The 19,421-nt window shown below is 40.5% G+C and overlaps 1 protein-coding gene across 7 annotated transcripts in view; it reads right to left on the reverse strand.

Moving 5' to 3' along the window:
• The window catches only part of PDE7B (phosphodiesterase 7B), a 328,126-nt gene that overhangs the window by 65,689 nt on the left and 243,016 nt on the right, over window positions 1-19,421 (reverse strand). For all 7 annotated transcript variants that reach the window (XR_003005097.1, XR_003005098.1, XM_024759097.1 and 4 more), the window contains one exon: window positions 16,627-16,710. Coding sequence is in view for 5 of the 7 variants with exons in the window: in XM_024759097.1 (XP_024614865.1) it covers window positions 16,627-16,710 (84 nt within the window). In the remaining 2 variants the exon portion in view is untranslated. The remainder of the gene's footprint in view (window positions 1-16,626; window positions 16,711-19,421) is intronic.

Below are 19,421 nucleotides of genomic sequence, written 5' to 3' on the forward strand. Positions count from 1 at the left end.
ACACACACACACACACACATACACACTGGAATATTACTCAGCCATAAAAAAGAATGAAATAATGCCATTTGCAGAAACATGGATGGACCTAGAGATTATCATATTAAGTGAAGTAAACCAGACAGAGAAAGACAAATGTCATATGATACTGCTTATATGTGGAATCTAAAAAAAAGATACAAATGATCTTATTTACAAAAGAAAAAGAAACACACAGCCATAGAAAACAACCTTATGGTTACCAAAGGGGAAAGTGGGGGAGGGATAAATTAGGAGTTTGGAATTAACATACACACACTACTATATAGAAAAGAGGTAACCAACAAGGATCTACTGTATAGCACAAGGAACTATACTTGATAATTTGTAATAACCTTTAAGGAGAAAGAATCTGAAAAAGAATATTATATATATCTGAATTACTGTGCTATATACCTGAAATTAACGTGACATTGTAAATCAACTATACTTCAATTAAAAAATATATATATTATTTTGTTGATGCTTTGCACATGTCTCATCCTGATTTAAAATTCCACTCCACAATGTAAGAAGTAGAATTTAAGAATTCCTTAATACTTCAGCTCAAGTTTTCATCTTTCATATGCAATTTAAATTGTCCTTAAATCACCTTGAGTCACCCTTCCTTAATATTCATGCCATTAATATCATTGGTAAATGGTTATCAGAGCCTCTTAATTATCATTTAAAGGAGTATAATGTGCCTTCTCTTCATCTTCTCTATTTAAAACACTTAAAACATAATACCAATGGGTGATTTAAGGTGGTAAGAGCTGTTAAATAGGTAGCTCAAAAATACTCTAAGAGAACATTCCTGTCATAAGACTATAGTGACATGTCTTACTAATTTCCATATAGTGGGTGCTTTTTACTTACCCAACTATTAATGTTAGATGAAATTCATCCATTGTATTACTCTGTTAGTCATTTCCAAACAGCTGAAATAAAAACCCACTGCTTTAGATTATTTTCAAAGTCTCAGGTAGTACCACTGGCCTGTGCAAGTTCAGCAAATGGGAAGTTTACACATAAGAAAGCTAAAGTCTTCACAAAGATTGTTTTGAAGTTCCAGGTAATAATTGCTATTAAAAATAATTGACTGAAGAATTCTAAGATTCTGAGAAGTCATGAGTCACTGAAGAAAAACTAAAAGTTACGTCTCAAATAGCTTTTGTTTTAGGAATTTTTGGTTCTATTATAATTCTTTCAAAACAGGTTATTTGTGTTTGGCAATTCCCAATTTAGAGAATATTCAACTGACTAGAACATGCTTGTCTTTCAATATACTGATCAACACTTATCTTTTAAGACATTTCCCTCTGAGGTATTATCATTTATTTGTCTTTGAAACTAATTTTTTACATGAAGATTAAGATGCTTTGGCAGTGGTATCAAGAATAGTGTTTACATTTTGGAGACCTAATATTTCCCCTTAAATAATTGTTGCTATAATCAAGAGGGACAAATGTGGTAGAGAAAATACTCTAAGAGAAGAGGTCCTTTAAAAGAAGGAAGTTTGTTTCCTTTCCACTGTCAGAGCTAAGCCCTTAGAACACTGCCTGACAGAGTAGGTGCTCAATACATATCTATTTAGTGAATAAATCAGTGAAAAAGAGGATCCCAGCAGCCTTAGTGTGTCTGGAGACCTGCCGAAGGAGGATGCCATCGTCATCAGGGCGCGTGGTGGGGAGCCTTCCAGCAGAGGGTTATGGGGGATGATCCCTAGAATCTACTGTGTGGATTTGCAACCTGTGTCCCATACAGCTATGTGGACTTCTGCATCTTCTTGGTGCCTCCACTGCCTCGTGTCAATTGAAGATAATAATAATTAACAGAACCTACCACATTGTTAAGAGGGATAAATAAGGTTATACATAAAAAGTGTTTAGGGGCTTCCCTGGTGGCACAGTGGTTGAGAGTCCGCCTGCCGATGCAGGGGACACGGGTTCGTGCCCCGGTCCGGGAAGATCCCACATGCCGTGGAGCGGCTGGGCCCGTGAGCCATGGCCGCTGAGCCTGCGCGTCTGGAGCCTGTGCTCCGCAACGGGAGAGGCCACAACAGTGAGAGGCCCGCGTACCGCAAAAAAAAAAAAATGTGCTTAGCACATTGAACCCTCTCAATAAATATCAGCTAATTTGAGTTATAATGATACATTTTATATTGATATCGGATTGAGATCCTAGACTTTCTATGTAACAATTTGAAATAGAATTGGACATCAAGAGCAGTATATGGGGTTTTTATAAAGCATGTCATTAAAGGAGTCTTGCTCTTAGGTATAGGAGACTGGACTAAAGGTGTTGAAGTGGTACAGAATGCACTTTCATTGTACAGCCAGGAATCACTGGCCATTCCTTTGTAACTTAGTTTTAATATTAAAAAGAAGCAACCACTTGCTGTGCAAGGAACAAGGGAGGAGAAAACGTATTTTTCTTTACACACAAGCCTTCAGTGAGTCTCCATTTTATTTTTTACAGAGTAAATGACAAAACTGATATTCAAGACAGCCCCTGGTATAGTTCTAAACAATCCCCATGGTTTAGTAAAAGTTCAGCCTAATTTTACATCAATTCTGATTACATTCTCTCCAACTGTGCAGCTCTCTCCCTTCAACACTGCACATTCACTCTAGGATTTGAAGGCACTCAGCTTTTGAATGAACCCAGCTTTTCCCCACCTCTGGTCTTTCTTTTGAATGCACTTTAAAGAATTTCTACTTATAAAAATCCAACTGCTGTCCAAGTACCAGTGCCAACCCCTCCATGAGGTCCTTCACTAGAATGACCAATGCTCTCTCCATGGGAACCTCCTTGGCACCTGTCAGTTTATCTGGTGTTAATTTCGCTGGTGTTTGTCTGAGTTGTGTACCAGCCTTTCCCCAAACTTTCTATCTTTTATCTCCTGTAGCTCATATCCTGGCACTCAGTATATTCTCGATAAATATGAATTGTTTAGTTTGCCTTTTCTTCTTAAAAAAAAAAAGAGAGAGAGAGAGAGATTTACTCCAGGTCTTCCAAGGAGAAGGTGTTTTGGGTGGATTTTTAGTTTCCTGGTCTTTACCAAGAATTGTCTCCAAAATAGAAAGCAAAGCGAATCTGCTAAGGCACAAAAGGAAAGAATGAGAAAAGAAGAAGAGAGGAGATGGGGGGACTTTGCTTTTTCACTTGGCAAGGATTGTCAGAAAATGGTAGGTGGGAGAGGGAAGGGGGGTACTAGGGCTTGCAATCTACACTAAGGTTAAGTTTGTTCTACTTGACTGATTCTTGGTGACTCTTGGGAGAGAAGGTGCTAGAAATCTTCACATTGCCACAGAATGCATAGCCACTGGGGGAAGAAGAGCAAGGAGGAAACGTCTCCCAACCCCCGCCTAGACATAAACTAGCTGCTGCCACAGCTGTCTTCATGTGATGAATTGGCTCCTGGGGGTGGTCACGGGGTGGGTGTGCAGGGCAGAGACACTGGAGACAGAAGTAAAACTTATTTTCATCGCTGGACATTCCTTACAGATTATATTACCCACAGAGCACAAGTAAGCCCAAGAAAGAAGAGAGGAGTCTTTGACAGGAGGTTATCATTTTCTTTGTTTTCAGTTTTGCACTGTGGGAGATGTGGGAGAGCAGGGCAGGGCAGGAATGGTGACAAGCTTATCTATACTGTGACAAGCTTATCTATAATGGTCCACACTGTGAGAAAACGGGAAAGCAATGACACAGACTTAGCTGTCCCAGGTGGGGCCAGGCCACCATGTTGTTGCTGTAATTTTCCTTTTAGTGGCACCACAGCTGTGGTCCAACAGACGCTGAGTGCTGGTGGCCAGGTGGAGCACAGAACTCTCTCTCTGGGCCACAAATGCATGGCCGTCAAGCTCAGAGGGTCCTCCAGTGCCCTGTCTCTACCACCCTCCACCTTGCTTCCTACTTCATGGAGAGATTGAAAGTCACTAGGTGGGACATTCCTTACCATTTTGCTACAAAACCTGTAAAACCTCCTACTCTGCAGACATTCTTGTCTTCGTTCTATCCATTCTATTAGATGAGCTGCTTCCTTTTCTAAGGCCAGTCCCCCTACTATGTTTCCAGGACATTTTGCTCTGTTGGGGCCCCAGGCAGGTCACCCCAAAATATGCCTCAATGGCATATTGATTATTTTGAATTAAAATTACTTAAGAAACGGCCAATGTAAGAGGGATGCTCTGATTTTCCTCTCTGTCACCCTGAAAGCAGGAAATCAACCTCTCACGTGAAAGGTGCACTCCTTGTATCTGGAGGTAGAAGGACACCCTGATCATGGACGACTGGGAATTTGGGCTGAGATACTTGCATAAACAAACATTATTTCTTCTTCTAATTTACAAGCCCAAACTCTGTTTAGTTTCTTCACTAACTGGGCACCTCAAACCTAAGTTTCTTCATCCTGTCAATTCTTCACAAATTTATTTTGTGTAAAAAAGTATAAAAGTAGCCTGCTTTGGCCACTTCTTAGGTTCCATTTCTATGAGTCCTTCATGCACATGAATTAAAATTTGTTTCTTTTTCTCCTTTTCATCTGTCTTGTGTCCATGTTACTATTTGTCTCTCCACAAGAACTCAAGAGGGGTAGAGGGGGAATTTCCCCCTCCCTAACAACTCCCAGTTATGACTTTTCTCTCTCATATATTCCATTGTTTTTTCTCAACTAGATCTTTCTCACCATAATTTCAGCATGCTTAAATGTCTTGCAAAAACAAAACCAAAATACTTCCAATCCCATGTTTCCAGCTACCATTTTCTCTCTACCACTTTATTTAGAAACGGACTTGGGAAAGAGATGTGTCTGGCATTGCAGGGGGAAGCTCCATAAATATTTGTTGAAAGAACGAATAGGTGAAAGAATGAAAAACTGAAAAGGGTTAATGAATCACTGCCTTCAGTATAAGTCAAATGTGTTATGTATTGTATACTCTTCCCACAAAGCACTTGTACATACGGTCATAGAGAAATAGAAATATGAATAACCGTAATAATAAAAGCTCACAGTTATTGAGGACCTGTACTGGGATGGCTACTGCGCTAGCACTTTACACATATTTACCCATTACTTTTCACAATAAGCCTATGAGGTCTGTACTCTTCAATCCTTTTCCGGCCCAGGAAGTTGGAGCACAGAGAGGTCTGGGCAGCCGCTGCTGCCAGAATCAAAACCCAGGCAGCTGGCTCCCACCAGCTTCAGGGAGAATCCTTGTTTTATCTTTCCTCTCATCACAAGTGGTAAAAGTTATTTTATATCTTTAAGTTGACGTTTAAATAAGGAAGGCCGTGTGACTGTGTGGAAAAACAATGTCAGAAGGCCTGAATCCTTACTCTTTCATTACCTTGCAGTGAGTCACTTGGCCTCTCTGTTGTTTTGCTGGTTGTTTTTTTTGCTTGTAAAACTGAAAAACAGGGCTGAAACATCTCGAGTGCCTTCATTTAAAAGCTTTGTCAAATGTAAAGTGCTGTTTAAATGTGAATTAGGAGTTTGGTTTCATGTTCTTTGGAATAAACTTCATCTTCAAAGGACAAGCCATCATTGTGAAGTACCATACGTGGCTTCGATAACTACCCAACCTCACAACTTCCAATCAGTTTTCCAAGATAGCCCAGTAAATAATGTTTTCTGGACCATGGCTGCAACTTCATTTTCTGTGTGCTGATATTACTTTATTTAGGAAAAAAGGTAAAGATTCTATTTCTGGTCAACATTGAGTTTTTTTCTTTTCAATAAAATTTCATTTTTTTTCTGAATATAAGAGGAATAAATGCTTATGATATAACAAATAGAAAAAAAGAAAAGAGGGAAATAATAATCATCTAGAAATAATCCCTGTTAAAATTCTGGTGTATTTTTAAAAACATAACTGAGATCTTCTTTTAAGTTACGCGATTTGTATCCTGCTTCTTTTTACTTCATGTATTATAAACATTTTGAGAAACTGTCTTTCAACGATGCAGTTTGCATGACAGGAAATAACCAACTCCCCCTGGAGAAAAATTAAAGCAACCAGTGGCAGCCTCAAATCTGACTTAAATTTGTCACAATAGTGATTCCATTTCCTTCTTCTTGGGGACAGTTGACAAGTGTCCTCAGCTGTCACCACCACACCCTTCTCTTTCTTATCAAAGAACACAAGGTCAGGTGATGAAATGAGCAATTTGTCACTCGGCACCGTCTGCCAGAACAGTAGGAATTTTGAAAAACAGAGTTGAAAAGTTGCAAAATCTCATATTTAGGTGTATAATTACACATTTCTTGTTAAGTTATAGAAACATTTGTTCAATGATATTGAAGCATTTCATACCAAAAAGGGAATTGTCTAAATGTACTATAAAAAGAAAATAATGAGTATAATGTAAGAAAAATACTTCATATGAGTAACTGGCACTTAAAAGGAATGTATGGCATACATGTATTGCCTTTGAATATTAAAATCTATATATAGAGAAGAATTATAGTCCAGGATGGTTAAGAACTTGTGCTCTGGCATTGTATTTTTGAGGTCTGAATTCTGACTAACAAGTTATTTCCTGGGAGAGTTATTTCTCCTCTTTGGGCTTCAGTTTCCTCATTTTAAATAGCAGTGCCTACTTCATAGGGATCGTGTGGGGATTAAATGAGTCGATCTGTGCAAAGTGTGTAATACAATGTCTGGAACCTAAAGGCTCCACACATCTTAGCTATTATTATTATCATTTGATATGATATGTGTGTGGCATAACTGACCTATGTCAGTGGTTTCCAAATACTCATAGAAGGTCCAGGTTTGCTGCATCAGATCACCTCAGGATGTTTTGAGAATATACTATCTGGAGATTCAGGTTCAAAGAGTTTGCAGTTACAGTGTGATGGATACTTTCTTGGAGATATGGTGGGAGCACAGAAGCGGGAATAATTAGTTAGCTGGGAGGGTTGAGGGAGTCTTCATAAAGGTCATAATGCTGGGCCAGAGCTCGAGCGGTGAAGACAGACAGACAGCTCTCCCTATCCGCAGGTTTCGTATCCGCGAGTTCCGCATCCGCGGATGAGGAGGACGGATTGTAAGGGATTTGATCATTCGCCGATTTTGGTATCCGCGTGGCCCAGGGCTCCTGAAACCAATCCCTTGTGGATACGGAGGGACGAATGTAGATGTCTCCTAGGGGGAGGTGGCCAGGTAGGCGTATACTCAGCAGAGGCAGTAGGTACATCCAAAGTTAAACTACATCTATTGAGGACCTATTAGGAGCCAGACGGGCTGCTGGACACTGATCTCATTTACCTCTCACCGTGACCCAATGAGTCTGATGTTACAATGTCCTTCCATATGTGTGGACATTAAGTAGTTTGAGCATCTTTCCCACACTCACAAAAGATGTAAGATTGAAACTCAGGTCTGACTTGCAAGTTCATCGTCTTTTTGCCAGTCTCCTTTGCTGACTGCGGTTCAGTGGGTGCAGGGATCTAGGTGGGCAGCCATGGTGGACCCGGCAGAGAAGCAGCCTGCAGGGGTGTGAAGGCCTCTTATTTCTAGTGCTCGCAGCAGCCCTCCTGTGCTTCTTGGCCTTGGGGAGCCTTGCCTGAGAGGGCTCCACCGCCAGCCACCTGCATCCTGGACCTGGGGTTAAGCACCTCCTAGGTTAAGGCTGTTGTGGTGACCGTTGTTAGGTGCAGTGACACTGGCCACCTTCCCTTGGGATTTTCCTCTGTAATTGCTGCCACTTTCCTCCGCATGTGTTCTATGCCCTCCCTCCTAAGGTTACTTATCAGTAATAAACCACCCAGGTGTCCCAAGGCAATCTGGTTTGCTAGTTAGAAAGAAATCAAGATCTTGATCTTGTGTGTTAACCGTGAGATCTCAGTTTGGAAACACACAAAAGATTTTAAGGATGGAAACACTGTATTTTTCCATATATAGTTCAATGGGGACCATGGTGAGTCTTTTAGATCTTCTGAAACTTTGAGAGTAGGGTGGCAATCAGAGGACATAACCCCTCATTTTGTTTATTTAATGAAGCCACAAGAGATCGGCTGTGACTGCTTCTGGGTAGGTTGAATTTAATTTTATTTAACAAATAAGTCATTCTAGCTCAGTGACTCAGAGGGAAACTTCAGTCAAAAAAACTCGACTTACTCTTGCTTCCCTCTATATTTTACTGTCTCCAGAAATCCAAAGACACCACTATGCCAGAAATACTCTAGGTGGGTTAGGGTTTTATTCAAGGAAATGCTGCAGTAGAAAATTGCCATTTCTGTGTGCTGTGTTCAGGTGAGTTAGCAAACCCTCTGGGCTCTGATATAAGCAGCCACGTTTGTACCAAATAGAATCCATGAGGGGAGGGTTGGGGAGAGGTGTCTGAACTGTGATGTCTAAATTATTTCTCACAGAGGAAAAGAAATTGCTGGTGAAACTTCCTTCCTTGTGGGCTTTCTTGTCAGCTGTCTTGTGCTTTGCTAAATCAAGCTTATTCTAAACTAATACTCTAGGAGCATTTGAACAAAGTAGTCGTTGATTTTGTGATACCTATTCCGGCCATATGGCTCATGGACGGATGTGACTCCCAAGTGGCGCTTCCAAAACAGGCCTCTCTGCCCTGCACTGCAATCCCGTATTTCCAGCTTTCTCCTGGACATTTCCACTTGACTCTCCGGCAAACAACTTGTCCTGACTGAGCTCACTATACTTTCCCCACCACCCTCCACTTTCCTCACCGCTGACCTCACCTCCGGATATTCAGATGACCAGACCAACCCCTGGAACGCCCAGTCTTCAGTATCAGCATTTTATCTCCTTTTCTCCCCATCATGTCTGGATTTATACTTTATTTCTACTGCCATCATAGTCTGCCACCTGACTATATTCCTTTTGATTCATTGGGTCTGTTCCCCTAACATACGGATGTGACTTAATTTTCTGAAACACTACTTAATTCACGTTTTTCTTAAAATTCTCTAGCGATCCTCTTTGCTTTATGAATCAAGTTCAAATCCTTTATCTTGGCATTCCAAGCCTTTTCACTTTCTCTCTAGTCAATGTATTTTACTACTTTTTGGACCTTCTTCCTACTCAGTGCTTAATATCTCCCATATGTCAGCTCAGCCTCGCTTCTAGGCAACTCCTGAACCAGCCAACACTCTGCCTTATCTTCTAGATTTCAGCATGAGACCATAAAGTCCTGTTCTCCTGCTCAGGGCAATTCAGTAATCTCTGCCTTCTCTTGTCTCTGATTTACTGTCCAGTATCATTTACTTAAGAACTAGTTCATTTATGCTCTTGTATGGTCCTTGGTATAATGTGTATTTGTCTTATCCATCTAATAAGGTTGTTAGTTCTTTGAGGGTAGAGGAATATCTCAAAGTTTCCTTTTAAGCACTCGGAATCTTCAGCCCAGGGATGTAGTAGGTGCCATCCCACCCACCCCCCAGTCCTTGTTGCCTGGAAAGGAATTATTTGGATATTTGTGTTTGGTGCATCTGGCAGACTCCAGTCCATTGTCATCGGAGACAGGAGCTAGCCATCATGTAAAACGCTGTCTCAGCCCGGTGGTTATTGGTGTGGCCCACGGCACCTTGGCCTCACGGCCTGCTGGGCATAGAGCGAATGTTTGTTGAATGAGTGGATAACAGCCCAGAGGAAATACTGGGCTCACGGATTCAATTTTCTGTTTTTCATCACTCAGATAAAAAATCAATTTGTTAAATGATGTCAGCCAGGTTAATAGAAGGCAAGGGCTATTTTCAGTTCTGGCTTTAGAGGGTGAAAACTCTTCCTTTTTGAATATGGTTTTCCTCAGACAGTCAGGGCTACGGCATGATCTCTCCTGCCTTCTCTGGCTCCTCCTTGAATATTGCATCCCCCAATAACATTTACAGCTAGTTGAGTAGAAGGGTGGACGACTCTTTCCTGGTTCCTTAGGTCCTGAAGCCCTAAACACTGGCCTCTGTGTGCAGCCCTCCTTCACATCATCGTTGTTTCAGAGCTGCTCATGTTTTAGTTCCTCCAGAAAGCCTTCTCTCATTTCCCAAGATAGAGTTAACTCTTCCTTTCTTTAACTTCCCCCAAGTTGATCACTCTCTCCTCCGAACCTTGTTTACACATGTTTCTCGTATTATGTGTACTCTTATTCTAGACACATGTAGTATTAGATGTATCAGTCATATCAAAACGTATTTGCTTATGTCTCTGTAAATTCCTTGAAGGCAGTGGTTATGTCTCACGTATATTCGTGTCTTTGGGGCCTGGCATACTGCTTATCCTGAGAAGTAGTCCGCTGATGGCCAGCGATAAACAGTGACAGGGAACGAGGGAAACAGTGCAGACACCATCAAGCCTGTCTTCTGCAGTGCAGTGGCATTTCGGTGGCTAACCATCCTACTGGTCTGGCACTTCCGCATCTGAAGTGCTGGGGAGCCTGCAGCCAGAAACCCTGAGTGCCCATCACGGAGTACGTTCCAGGTGAGTCAGAAGGCATCACAACCACAACCACAACCAATGCCTTGCCTTTCTCCCAGAGGAAGGCAAATATTGAACTTTGAAATTGTGGGGCGTTAACCTTGGAGAAGTCTGAGCTGATCCCAGCCAGCACCTCCCTTCTCTGTTTGGGGAGCACAGGGCTGGGGGCCGGGGTTTGCGGCTGGTGGGATATCATCCTCTGAGCATGACGCCTTTCAAATCGCAGTAACATTTTTTAAAGGATGTTTTTATTTTATTTTCTGTTTCTAATATAGATATATTTTTGGCTGTGCTGCGCAGCATGTGGGATCTTAGTTCCCCGACCCGGGAGCGAACCCGTGCCCCCTGCAATGGAAGCACAGAGTCTTAACCACTGGGCCGCCAGGGAAGTGTCTATTTTCTGTTTTTAAATTTTTATTTTTTACAACAATTTGAGATATAACGACACAGAACATTGTGTAAGTCTAAGGTGTACAAACGTGTTGATTTGATACCTTTATGTATTACAATATGATTACCACTGTAGCGATAGTTAACACCTCTATTCCTTCACCTAGTTATGATTTCTTTTTTGTGGTGAGAACAGTTAAGAGCTCTTGGCAACTTTGAAGTATCTAATACAGTACTGTTGACTAAAATCACTATGCTGTGCATTAGATCTTCAGAACGTATGCATCTATTACTTGCAAGTTTGCACCCTAAACAATATCTCAGCTGTCACATTTTAGTTTAGGTTCTTTACATTTTGTGTGGCTCTCACAGGTAACATTAGAAGTTATCATTCAAGGGATAAATTAGGAGGTTGGGATTAACATATACACACGACTATATATAAAATAGATAACCAACCAGAACCTTCTGTGTAGCACAGGGAACTATACTCAGAATTTTGTAATAACCTATAATGGAAGAGAATCTGAAGATAATATGTATATTTATATTTATATCTATATCTGAATCGCTGCGCTCTACACCTGAAACTAACATGACGTTGTAAATCAACTATACTTCAATTTAAAAAAAGTTATCTTTTAGAAGATTACCGAAAGGCTGTTACCATCTGCTACGAATTCTCTCTTAGAAAATGGAGTTTATGATCAAATTGCCGCCCCTCCCTCTTTAAGATGGGGATATCACTTAGCACCAGATGGTTTGTAACATGCAGGGTGGCTTGTGGGTGACTATCGTTTTGTGAATGTATTTTATATTTCTGCAGGGTGTAATGTGTTTAGATGAAAGCTTTTCAAAAAGCATTAACAAAAAAAAAAAGCATTTGAGTCTCTGGGTCAATTCTTCATAAAAAGGTCAATATATATATGTTCGCAGATATTCTATGTTGGAAATAACGATCAAAGGAAAATATTTTGGTAGTGCCACTAAAATTACCTCATGCTTGTGCAGCTAAAATGGCCCTGCCTGGAGAGGCAGATCTGGAGGAATAGAACTTTAAACATCAAGATTAGCAAATTAACTGACAGGAAAAGCCAAATAGCCAATTAACCTACTATTGCACAGCCCCGGGGGCTGGTCTCGAGCTCCAGGCTCTCTGTGGCAGCTGATATCTGGTGCCCTAAAACCTCCAGCTGATGCTCCTTCTTTCTCTCAAGCTCCACAGTCACTGGGCATGTTTGATTTGTATGTCACTTCCTTTGCTGAGCCAGTGTGGAAATCACATCGTGTTGCTCTGAAGTGGTTGCCACGGGAACATCTCCACCTAGTCATTATCTACTCAGGCTCCTGATTACATTAAGCCAGGAGACAGAGATGTAGCAGGGGTCACTGGAGCCACCTGTTCTGCAGAAACTGTAATTGCTTCTGCGACGTTCATCTCTGGCCACCCGTCTCTCCGAACACTCCTCTACATTTTCCCCTCTCTTGTTTCCCCCCAAAGAAAGTCAGTAAATGAAGTCAGTATGTAGGAAATCAGCATGGGGATAAGATGAGCCATTACATTCCCATCCCTCCTGCCCTCCTCCAGTTCTCTGTTTTAGAACCTCATGTGGATTAAAAATAACTGTCACCCTTTTTTCACATTCTGTTCTGCCCCTCCATGCTTAGAGATAAAGATGACTCTCTTCTTTAAAAGTCTATAATTCCTGTGCCCCACACAATGGTGCTGAAGTCACAGTTTCCTGCTACTTATCCAGAGAAGCTTCTAGAAATTCACACAGATGCCTCTTTTCTAAATTGTATGAAATATCAATAGGACATGAAACTGGCTATTAACAAGTAATTTTATCCCACATGTTTCTATTGATCTGGATGAATTTCTTATGAGGAGGATTTTCTGACCTTTATTCTCAGATTGCATGTGACATAGGAGGGGTGTTGTCTCAGAGTACTTTTTGGGGGAAAAACCATACAATCCATTGGCCTTGTAATTTATTGTCCAAATAAGGATGTTTTGGGAGTTGAAAAGTGGCATTATTAATAGGTATGCCTAGACAACAGGTGTAAATTAGGACTATCTCCGGCAAACCAGGTATATATTGTCACCTTAAATGTAGATGACAGGTACATGGGCATGGTAGTACTATGCCCTCACAGAATATGGGAAAGGAGCACCTCTTGCAAGAAAAATTTGTGCATTTAGAAATTATACTTGCGGAGTTTAAAATCTGGATCAGCAAGAGTTTACCTTTTTGTTTATACTTCTACTGCATGTAAATTTTGTTAATGTGAGACCATTCTAAATGTAACGTGATGGCACTGGGAATTGAAAAGAAAAAAAATATGACATTAACAAAGGAAAACAGACTGGACTAAATGTGCCTATATTGATGTCATAAACTCTTTTACCCTGATTAAAAATCTAACTTAAACGTTGGTAACTTTTTTCTGTAAAGGGCCATATACTAAGTATTTGGGGCTTTGTGGGCCATATGGTCTTTGTTGCAACTACTCTGCTGTTGTAGGGTGAAAGTAGCTGTAGACAATATATAAATGGATAGGCATGGCTGTATTCCAATAAAATCTTGTTGACAAAAACAGGCAGGGTAGGGACACAGATTTGGTGCATTAGCTGTCGTTTGCCCATCCTTGTTCTAGTTCTCTGTTTGAATATCTAGAGACTGTTCTGATAGAAGGAAAGTTATTTGAGATATGAATTCTGATGTCTCCTGTCCTGTTGTGACAGGTTGGGGGCTGTGGCTAATGGGGCCCGTGGAGAAGTACAATGGGTCTTACTACTTAGTGTACATTTTTGCTCAGGCATGTTTCAGCCATTCAAGGCATAGCTGAGGTGGGTGGTAGAGGGTAAGCCATCAGGGACACTTTGGACAGGGAATGGCAGCCATGCAGGTTTCAAAAAGCCTTTTAGGAAGAATGCTGTAGGGATGCAGACACAGGGAAGAGAGGCTACGGTGATTCAGTTTTTCGTACAAACGTTTTTTTTAAAAAAAGTCCTAGATGAGATTCTACCTTGGGAGGGTGTGCAGAACTGCAAGCACCTGAGGAAAATGTGTCTGTGCCTATTCTTGGGAAAAACTGACTCAAAATTAAGGTAAGTTACATTTAAAAATCACTTTAGTTTGGCACTTATCACGTCGAATTGGAATCAGCTGGTACAACTAAAAGCTTTAGGAGGAAGTCTCAAAATATTCTCAGGGGTTTATTTCAAATTTTTTATAAAGTTATATTTAAAATGTTTCCCTTTAGGCAGAAAGCACACACTAACAACTCAGGCAAACCACAGCAAGGACATGAAAGAGATCAAAGAGAATTAAGTAGACTATATATGATAAGGCAGTAGGAGATGTGACACATGTATTATATCTTATGTGACTCTATATAACATAGATATGCACACATCTGCTGCTACTTGGTGACAATCTGCTTTAACTGTAGACTAAGGAAACTGTGGAGAGTGACCACAGTAATGTCATTGGTTCTAGAATATGGAATGGGTAGTATCACAAATAAGGAGAAATCTCAGAGGGCTTCAGTTCTATCTGATTTGTTTGGTTAAATGAAGAGGATGATTGACATTTATAATTATTTAATATAATCTTTTCAAGGGGACCCTTTAATTGGTCAGTTAACAGGAGTTACTAAGATGTCAATAACTTTAAAGAGAATATCCTTTCAGATCTTGTAGTCTATCTTGGGATGTGGTTTTCTGTATAGAGGAAAAAAAATTGAGACCACTTAGAAAACAAAGTACAGTGAAGGCAAATTATTATTGCCTTAGCATATGTTACTGATAAAGAAATACGAGTGAAAGAGTTATCCAGAGTGGAGAGCTGAGCAGAGGAGAAAGGGAATTGCAGGATGGATGGCCAACACTGTCACTTGGCGGGTGGGAGGTCATGAGCAACAGGCAAGGTGAAATGGGGATGGAGGGCAGAGAGTCAGGGGAAGGAGGCTAGGGTTGAGTCCAGGTACCAGGAAGTTCCTGGAGGACCTACGGCAGAGGGATGACAGGATGGCACCTGCTTACAGATGGTCTGATATTATGCTGTGAATAATATAACAGCGAAGTATTATCTGCATTGAGTTTCTCTTCAAATTTTTATAATTTCCAGCTTTTTTCAGCTTAAAAAGTGAAACAAAGTATTAAAAAAAAATCCAAGTGTTACAGAAACCTAAGATGTAGACAGTTAAATATTCCATGATCCCACCTGCAAGGATAACTATCATTAGTGGTTGATGTTGCTCATTAACACTAAGATAAACAAAAAAAGTTTATCATTTGGAACCTTGGAATTTTAAGGAGAAATGTCTCCTATTTTCCTAATTTGTTCATGGCGTATATTAGGACCCATGATATAACATCTCATTTACTATTGAAAAGAGGCTTTTTGGTTACTTTCTGCCTCTGACCCTAGGTATGTGATGCCGTTGAGAGTCCTGGTCTATATGAGACAGTGAATTGGACCCTTGCTTATCCCCGCACTGCTTGGTGGGACCATATGGCTGGGACCTGGAAATCCATACAGGCTAGGGGCTGTCAAAAGGATAACTTCCATGGGTAGCTGGAACAACGCGTTCAGGGTTATAAGGCGGGGTAAGAGACACCATCAGAGCTCCCCATAGGCTGTAACCAATATTGCATTAGTCTAGGAACTCGACTGTATCCTCTAAAATGCATTTTTTTGGGTCTGGGTGGGGGAAGTTGTCTCTAGTATGAAAAGAGTTACTCCGAATCCCTGTGTCTCTGAAAGAGCTGAAAAAACAGATACCGCACAGTGATATGGGAAGTGGACAAACCAGGAGAAATACACACGTCCATCTTTCACTGGCCTTTGGCAGATCTAAGGATCAGAAATAGCAAGTTCCAATTTCTCCTAGTAATTTTCAGGGGTCAAGGTAAATCAAATTACCTCTTGAGTTGAACTCATTTATGCCAAAGGAATGTAATATTTTGTGGGTACAACCCAGCATTTTGAAATTTATGGATGGGAAGTGCTATGAGAACCACATACCGAAAACCTTGGAGCAAGTTGTGAAATTTATCCATTTTCTTCATTCCCCACCCCCAAGTCCCAAGTGAAGGATGATCGTGATAGTTAGAAGACATGAAATCTGGAGGGGTGACTGGTACTGGTTTGGGTTTCCAAAGGAACCTGAAATTAAGAGAATTATGAACCAGAGGTTGAGCAGATCTCCAAAGGAGGAATAGTATATGAAGGGGAAAGTTAGAAATAAATGAGCTTCTGAAGCAGTCATGCTGGAGGAAGCAGCGGCACGTGCAGACTGAAAGGACGTCGCCATGGTGAAGCGTTTTACCAGGGATGCAAGAACACACCTCAGGACTTAGATTAGACAAAGAAAGTAAAATTAGATAATGGATGGTTACTAAGGGCAGCTGTACAATAGGTTACCCTGTGGGGTTTTAAAAATAAAATAGAATCTCCTCTAGTCTAGTCCCGGCTGAAGGTGGAGAGAATGTCCTGGATAATGAAAGGAATAGCTTCCTCGTGTCATTTCTAAAGCTGGCGTGATTTCACTGGACCCTCATTGAAGCTCTGTGAGGTAGGGCAGGGCCCGAATGACTTCACTACTAAGGAAATCTAAAGACCAAGGGTTAATTTGCAACTGGGCAGGGAGAGATGGAGGAAGGAAGGCGGACCTCCAAGGGTTTTGAAGTTCAGAGGGAAATGAGAATTTTTTTTTTTTCAAGGAAACATTTGTTCCTTTCCAGGTACACTTGATTACTCACTGTTAAGGAGGCGGAAGTCAATGAATGGGTAGGAGCCGCGGCGTTCAGCAGGAACCCCCGTCTGACCCCTCAGTCGTACATCTCCTAGAAAACAAAATCCAAGCAAATGTTTGAAAACGTTGCCAAGTGTATTCACTTTTCCTCTGTAAATCCTCTTACCAACTTATGTCACTGGAACCTACACCAAATAACAGGGGAAAAATGATTCCATTCACCTTGTTTAAGAGAGCGCTGTGTGGGAAGGGATATTTAATGAATGCTGAGTGTAATGAACTTGGCAATATTCTAACAAATGAAGCAGCACTCCTTTATATTTGCCGGGAAGATAGGTCTGTGAACATTTTGGTAACTTACAAGGTTTCCATAGTCCTTTTTATTCTTCCTAGTGCCATAAAGATGAAGCATCTTAATCTGGAGGGTGTGCTGGGATTATAGTTTTTATTCTAATTAGAAGTTTTAATTGCCCACAGTGCTATTTTTCTTGGTTCCAGCACAGTTGTTTTTTTTTTTTTCCTGGCTGGCATCCACCTTACTTGTTTCTCAGGTTGTATCATTCATTGACCTGCTTGAGAATCTGCTCAGATCAGGGCCAGTCTAGCTCCGGGTACTTTAGACCCTCAGTCTCCCTTGCACTTATGAGTCTGTAGAATTTCTAGTCCTTATTCATTTGTAGGTTTCCTTTAATGTCTGTGTTCACTTTCCCTGATTAAGGAAAGTAGTGAAGTTGAGTGGAAAGGTTTCACGTGGACTTCAGAACAAGGTAGACCTTGGATAAACCTGGCTCAGACCCTTGCTAGCTGTGTGATCTTAGAAAATGTATTTCTCTGGGCCTCAGTTGCTTCACTTCAAGGTGTCATTGGTTGGAGAATCTAAAATAACACTTGCTGCCTGGACATAAATGCTGGTTTTACTTCCTTCTACAATCCTGCAAGGCAGGGATCATGCATATTATGTGTTTTGCATTTCTCTGTAGTGCTTTGTGTGTTGTCTGGTACTTAGCAAACTCTAAGTGAATGTCTTCTAGTAACAAGAATAGATATAATGACCAAATTCACCAATTAGTACATATAATACGGAATCAGAGGAGAGGTAAAAATATAGTAGACCTAATATATTTCCAGAAGACTTGAATTGGGGAAGGTTTCAGTTCCAAGAGTGATGCCTCCACTTCCATAAACCACTCTTTTCCAGACAAGAGGTGGCACTAGGGCCTCAGCCTACGAGTACAGAGCAGGAACAGTCTTCTCTCATTAACTCCTGGAGTTAACCAGAGCCTGGATGAGATCTCCATCAGCTATAACCCATGCAATTGACAGTGTTTAAAATACCCCTCACAGATGGGCCTTGTGTACACATGGGCTTGTAAACTGTAAGCTGTGAGCCCTTGGGCTATTCTTTGCTTTGAATTTTACACTGATGCTTTATTTAATGTTTTGTATAATCTGATACTGTAGTGCCATATTGATATTAAAGAACATTATAATTTATGGAACACAGTAAAGTGGGAGGAGGAGAGAAGAGACGGAAAAGTACATTTAAAAACATGAATATAAAAATATGAATATAATCTAACATTTAAGAAGAGAATGCTAGTATTTGATAAATTCGTGGGGCTGGATGGTCAATAGTTATAGGAAAGCCACCAGAAAAAGCTGTAGAGTTTTCCTCTCCTCGAGTTGTCTTCAACACCTCATGTTTATAACTCTCTAAAGAGTTTACAAAGCACTTTCACAAACATCACTGTATATTTATTTTCTTGTTCTTCTCACTGGATCTTCACAATAGCCTTGTGAGGAGAGTCATATTATTACCCTTACTTTATAGGTGAGAAAATAGAGGCTCGGAAAAGAGGGTGAACGATTGCTATTCACCCTACTGGCCCCAGCTCAGGACTCAGACCCCTTAAAGGCACTCAGTAGACTGACTTTATGTATGTTTAAACTTTTTAAATTTTTTATTGAAGTATTGTTGATTTACAATATTTTATTAGTTTCAGGTGTATAGCATAGTGATTCAGTGTTTTTACAGATTATATTCTTTTAAATGTTATTACAAGATAATGACAGCAATTCCTAGTGCTATACAGTATATCCTTGTTGCTTATCTATTTTATACATAGTATTTTGCATCTCTTAATCTGAGAACCCTATCTTTCCCCTCCCCTCTTCTTTCTCCCCTCTGGTAACCACTGATTTGTTTTCTGTATCTGTCTCTTTCTGTTTTGCTATATACATTCATTTGTATTAATTTTTAGATTCCACATATAATATCATACAGTTTTTGTCTTTTTCTGTCTGACTAATGTCACTAAGCATAGTATTCTCTAGGCCCACGCACGTTGCTGCAGTGGCAGAATTTCATTCTTTTTTATGACTGAGTAATATTCCATTGTGTATCTATACCATATCTTCTTTATACATTTGTCTATTGACTTTAATTGACTGCCTGAGTTTATGGTGCTTTAAGCTTATAATTAGCAGGGCCAGTCCTTAAATCTAGGTTGTTAAACTTCATAGGCAAAGATCTCTCCTCTCAATACCATTGATTTTTGGCTATGAAGTGTGCGCACCTGGTTTTTAAAGTTAAAAAAAGTCATAGACCTCCACATGATAGAAGCTGTGCTTTTAGTATTTATCAAGAAAATACAGCATGTTAAAAATGATACAACAAATGCAGCACTGCCTTTGAATGAATTTATATTTTATGAGTGACAGTAAGATAGACACACACTTGAAAACCTAGGCAGACTGGGACTTCCCTGGTGGTGTAGCAGTTAAGACTCCACACTCAAAAAA

The sequence above is a fragment of the Neophocaena asiaeorientalis genome, unplaced genomic scaffold (genome assembly GCF_003031525.2).
Source record: "Neophocaena asiaeorientalis asiaeorientalis breed wild unplaced genomic scaffold, Neophocaena_asiaeorientalis_V1.1 scaffold5, whole genome shotgun sequence".
NCBI classification, from domain to species: domain Eukaryota; kingdom Metazoa; phylum Chordata; class Mammalia; order Artiodactyla; family Phocoenidae; genus Neophocaena; species Neophocaena asiaeorientalis.